This window comes from Rhagoletis zephyria, unplaced genomic scaffold, assembly GCF_001687245.7.
Source record: "Rhagoletis zephyria isolate East Lansing unplaced genomic scaffold, Rhagoletis_zephyria_1.1 Rzeph_scaffold_00429, whole genome shotgun sequence".
NCBI lineage: Eukaryota > Metazoa > Arthropoda > Insecta > Diptera > Tephritidae > Rhagoletis > Rhagoletis zephyria.
Window position 1 is genome coordinate 240742 of NW_016157513.1, and position 6110 is coordinate 246851.

At 42.1% G+C, this 6110-nt stretch overlaps 1 protein-coding gene across 1 annotated transcript in view; it reads right to left on the bottom strand.

The window, feature by feature from the left end:
- LOC108359648 (Down syndrome cell adhesion molecule-like protein Dscam2) overlaps nt 1-5051 on the bottom strand; it is a 235765-nt gene extending 230714 nt beyond the window's left edge. Inside the window, exon 1 of the mRNA XM_017611583.1 lies at nt 4898-5051. Coding sequence (XP_017467072.1) covers nt 4898-5036 — 139 coding nt within the window. The 5' untranslated portion in view covers nt 5037-5051. The remainder of the gene's footprint in view (nt 1-4897) is intronic.
- Nucleotides 5052-6110: the final 1059 nt, after the last annotated feature.

A 6110-nucleotide genomic window follows, 5' to 3' on the forward strand; every position in this document is an offset into this window, starting at 1 on the left:
GCCGCGAAGCTAAGCAAATATAATGTTTGAAAGAGAAATAATGTCAATTTATTTTATTTCGTTTCNTAACGCGGATCGCCGCGAAGCTAAGCAAATATAATGTTTGAAAGAGAAATAATGTAAATTTATTTTATTTCGTTTTTAAAAAGGATTTCCGTTGATCTTATTACCTGTCACCTTCAAGTTCTCTATTTGGTATATATGTGGGTTCTTTTCCATCTGATGCTGCTGCATTCTGTTCACAGCCTGCAAAATGGAATTGAACTAGTGTTTCTAAAGACTCATCCATGGAGTTTGTCCATACATCATTTATATTTTTTATAAATGAGGTTTTAGTGAACTCCTTTGAGAGGATCTTACTTAGCCTAGCTGAGTCTGTTACATTTTCTATCGAGGAACAGTAGGTTTGCCAGCACTTGGCCTTTGGTATCCTTAGTTCCTTTTTATTTGATTTTAACGCACTTTTGTAGCGCACACAATTCTTGGACCTAAAGCACTCGTTAAAAAGTTTTCTAACGCTATTTCTAAGAGCTCTAAGCTCCCCATTCCACCATGGCGGGGATTTCTTTTTCATGACACTCAGTGGGGTTCATCTTTCATAGGCTTTAGTCAACACCCCCTCTAAGTTGCTTACGTTTCGTTCTATCTCATCTATTGAGGTAATATTTTCGACCAGATTAACTTTAGTTAATTTTCGCGTAAAAACTCGATTGTATTTCTCCCAATTGGTTCTACGTGGGTTCCTGTATTTAGAGGGGGTGTAGGATACTCCGCGTAGATTAAAGAGTATCCAGCAATGATCAGACACTGATGGCCTGTCGGAAACTCTCCAGTTCTCAACGGTAACGCCATCGTTCTCAGACAGCAACGTTAGGTCCAACACCTCCTCCCACCCAGGAAACCGGTCTGAACTTGGGAAGATAAAGGTTGGTCGGTTACCAGTATTGCAAATACTCAAACTAGTGTTTAATAAATAGTGTAGAAGTGACTCACCTCGCTCGTTTTCTGTTGTGCTGCCCCAAACTGGATGCCTGGCGTTTGCATCACATCCTATGACAATGGCTCGTCTGGGGTTCCGGTCTACTATAGTTTTGATTTCCGGTGGTGGACTGTCATGGGACATATAAGACGACACTAACAAGACATCCTGTTGTCCTGCCGTCTCCACCTTAGCTACTGTTGTGTCTGCTGTGCTGAAATTAGAGCAAAGGAATGCATTTATACCCTTCTTGATAAGAATACACGCCCGTGGTTTACCAACCTCGCTCTTGTAGAAGAGATTGTAATTGTAGATATTAAGGCCCATTACTTCGTCGTTCCTGACCCAGGGCTCCTGTATTAGGCTAATGTCGATGTCCTCTTCGCTGAGAAGTACGACTAGACTATCTGTAGCACACTTCGAGTGCTGCAGATTTATTTGGACTATCTTACTGGTCCGGTTCATCGCTCAGTTTCACTCCCATAAGGAGTTCGCCTGCACCGTCGACGCCCGGGTTCTCTTCTACTGGGCTGAATTCACCAAGGAATACTCTTACCTTAGCTTTTCTAATGCCGAACCGAATCTTATAGTCGGCCTCTGCTAGGGCGTCCAATGATTCGGAGCAAATCGCTAGGAGAATTGGCTTGTTTGTGGGCTTTCTCGGCTCTTCAACTTTGATGAGCTCCCACTCGTCTATTGCTGGTATGTTTTTATTATGCAGCTTTACACAACGCAGCAACTTTTCGCCAGGTTCGGCTATCGGAGGTAACCAAATGCGCGCACGGGGCCTCCTAGGGATGTCCTTGGCTGGTAATCTTTGCTACACACCCAACGAGGAAGTCCAAGGAGAACTGGTCCGCGCATTTTATGACCCGGTATCCCCTCAGGGATTCCGATGAGTCAAACTCTGGATGAGGACCTTCGGGGTTGTCGAGGACGTAGTCCATTACGAGACTCGACAGCCTCACATCGATCTCCACCCACTTCTGCTGCACTTCTAGTGGCGTTCTGCTACCTTCGTCAATAATTGAAGTCTGAAGATGGTCTCTTCCAACGTCGCTGAAGTAGCGATGCTTGGTGGATGTTGCGGACTTCGCTACATCCCCCTGCTTCAATCTTTTGCGGTCAGCTCCGTTGCCACTCTCGTTTTGAGACCTATTCCTTTTTTGGGTTTCGCTAGATCCCATGGTGGCAGTACGTTCTGTTTGGAATTTCTCATACTCTTCCACCATGGCCATATATCTAAGCTTATCTTCCTCATCGCGCTCGTCTACACGTCCGGGTGCTGAATTTCTCTTGATTTTATCGAGCATGTACAGAGCCTTCTGGTACCGTTGATACATGAACGCGTTTGAGGGTTTCCTATGCTTTTGCAGCTGGGTACTGCTGGTATCGGCCGTGTGCTTGCTACATGCTGGTTTTTCTTCTGGTGTACTATGGCTGGCACTACANCCACCCACTTCTGCTGCACTTCTAGTGGCGTTCTGCTACCTTCGTCAATAATTGAAGTCTGAAGATGGTCTCTTCCAACGTCGCTGAAGTAGCGATGCTTGGTGGATGTTGCGGACTTCGCTACATCCCCCTGCTTCAATCTTTTGCGGTCAGCTCCGTTGCCACTCTCGTTTTGAGACCTATTCCTTTTTTGGGTTTCGCTAGATCCCATGGTGGCAGTACGTTCTGTTTGGAATTTCTCATACTCTTCCACCATGGCCATATATCTAAGCTTATCTTCCTCATCGCGCTCGTCTACACGTCCGGGTGCTGAATTTCTCTTGATTTTATCGAGCATGTACAGAGCCTTCTGGTACCGTTGATACATGAACGCGTTTGAGGGTTTCCTATGCTTTTGCAGCTGGGTACTGCTGGCATCGGCCGTGTGCTTGCTACATGCTGGTTTTTCTTCTGGTGTACTATGGCTGGCACTACCGCTACTAAAATTTTCTAATTGCAAAACGGCGGTACTATGGCTGGCACCTTCCGTTTTGCTACTGATTCACGCTTTTTCCTCTGAGGTGCTGTGGCTGGCACCAACAGAGGAAATCGCTGTCGGGTTTGGTGGTTTTGCAGGGGATTTCAGGAGCTGTGTTTCCTCGTATAGCGTCACATCTTCCCCAGGCTTTTGTTTTTGTTCTTGCTGTTGTTGTGGTTGTTGTTGTTGTTTTTGTTTGGTTTCTTTGTTCATTTGTGGTCCCACGAGTAGTCCGGAAGGGGTTCGTCGCTCGTCCGCAGAGCCGGTATGCATGGAGAAGGCACTTCTACAACCGACCTTTCCCGGGCATCGGCCCTTATTTTATAGTGATTTCGTTTCCTCCAACTATCTGATTTTCAAGGCAACCATCTCCCCAACATAGCTTTAAAGGGCAGAGAATGTGCCATTTTTGTGTGTTCTGACCAGGCAACCTGCCTACCAAATTTCGTTCAGAGATCCCATATTTTACTCGACTTATCGTGCAAGGACGGACGGACAAACAGGCATGTTTTATTCGAATTCCATTTTCATTCTGAGCCTTTTGGTATATTCCTTTGGGCTTTTACAAACAACCGTTATGCGAACAGAGTTAATATACCCTGGGGCACAAGTGCGCTCGGTTAAAAAATATTTTACACTAGCTAATGCCTGGCTTGCTTCGGGACGCCTTATAAGAACTTTTGCGTTGACCAATACAAAAATAGTATTGCTATGCAAAAACCGGTTGTAATGTTAAAATTATTAGTTTAGGTTGAAAGGACTGAAGAGAAGAACCTTGCTTACTCTTAGGCCAAGAATAATAGCGTTGAGATAAAATATGGTATAAGTACTAATCTCTTTCGATGGTAAGAGCTCTTATTTCCACCTGTGAGATAATCTGCAATTATTGCAAGGTTTGCCAAGACTGCGTAATCTTCAGCTATAATTCTGCTGTTCCACAGGGTGGAAGAGTTTTCCCGTTCAAACAGTGTTCTTGATATTCTTACCGTGTTCTCTCCAATTCAGCACACTCCTTCTGGATATACCGATGACCCGTTGATGTGCCTAGGATATCTGTGGAGCTTAAACAATTTTGCGCTACTTCGTATGCATACTTAAAGAATGTGGCTTTTAATTTGTAAATTTGTATAGGGGCATCTAAATATTAAGATTTCAGCGCCATCTATATTTTGGGTTAATTTTTTTGCAGAAGCAATTCTTATCATAATGTTAATCCAGGTCATACGATAAAGACGGGTTCTCTAAATAGGTCAACTGCGCCGCCATCTATCGGCACCATTTTTTGCAAAATTATGCTATATGCTGCAGAGCACAATTTAAAATTCATGTGACGTATAATTCCGAAGTTAAGGCTAGTTAAACATTTCACACCTATAGGATGAGCCGCGGTCCTTTTACAAAAAATATCTACTTTGCAATAAGCATCCACCATAGCTGTGTACGTCAATACATCAAATTTTAATGCCATGTGACTTACGGTTTCGAAGTTGTTGCTGATTAAAAATGTCAGATCTCATTTTTTATACCCTAGGTTACGTCCGAGGTCACTCTCTATATACCAGTTAAAATCCTAAATCATTAAAATCCGTTCAGTAGTACCGGAGATTAGTGACTTCAAACAAACAAACAGACAAACAATCTACAGTTTTATTATAGTAAGAAGATTTGATGAAACGAAGTGAGAGGTGCAAAAAGTGAAATAAGAATTTTAAAAGAAAAAAAAAACGTTGTCTACAAATGGCTTCGCGAAGAAAGTGTGAAGGAGCTGCAGATATACAGGAACAATTCGTAGAACAGTGGATCGACTGCGCAGTTAAACTAAAAATGTATCAAAAGAAATTTTTCGACATAACTTTCCATTGCACTTATGTCACTTTTCCGCGGAACCTATGTCTATGGAATTATTGACGAAACCCCATGCAAACGTCTTAGAAAAACTATTTACTCACCTCCAAGTTGTAGTTCGGCTGTTGACTGTATTTGTTCCCATTCATTAGAGACAAAACATTGATACATACCGGGGTCGTCTTTTTGCACTTTCTTTATAATCAGTCTAGGGGGATCAGTTAGTATCTGTAAAAAACACATCCTTTATTAACGGTTTCAGTTAACTTTTCTTAATTAAGGTAATATATTAGAAGTAAAAAAACTAGTTTTTTGAAACCGATCTTTTATTTAACATGGGTACGATTGCCCGCCCCCAGAAATGAAAAAAGTAAATTTTCTATTGAAATAAATTACCTCATACAAGAAATTTTAAAACAAGTTTTGCAAACACGTTTTTGTTCATTGTCCCTCTGTTAGATTTGCACAAGATAACTTATAATGAATAACAGATCATGTAAATCTTTTCGGCAACGCACAGAGGGTTATTTGCATAGTAAAAACGGTCAAAACTATTTGGTGTACTTTTCTGCTAATTAATAAAAGAACACATATCATAATTTGGAGTTTGTATGAGAAAAACCTAAATACGAATATCTTAGAATAATAATTTTCGTTACATACATATCGCTCATTTACTTCAATAGTAATAATATAATAATAGATTGGCGCTTACACATATGTTAGTGTTTGCCCGAACTTCTCCTCCGACTCTACTTCAATAGTATCATGACTCAAAAAACCAAACTCGAGAAAAACGGCTTAATGTTTTGAACTTACATATACTCCCATGGTAAATATACTTTGTTCTAGTGAGCTGCTGGTAATCGATACATCTATTAACTTTTTGCAGAACATATAAGAAGAGGTGGCGTTAATTTCTGCGTACTTAACTCAATTTTTGTATTGTTGGTATTATGACACTATTGAAGTGAAATGGGCAACAGTCGTTGCGCTGACCCAACCTTATTATGACGACTACGGCAAAGGTTTAAAGGACTACGATTTGAGGGCGTGCACCTGAAATGTCCGGACCCTTAATGGGGATGGTGCCTCTGCCCGGCTGGTTGATGTCCTCGTAAGGACAAAAGCTGACATCACAGCCATCTAAGAAATGCGTTGGGCGGGGCAAGGCAAGCAATGTCTGGGGCCTTGTGACGTCTACTACAGCTGCCATGTAAAGGAGCGCAAATTCGTGGTTGGATTTGTGGTGGGAGAAAGACTCCGTCGCCGAATACTGTCGTTCACCCCGGTGGACGAGCGTCTAGCCAGAATCCG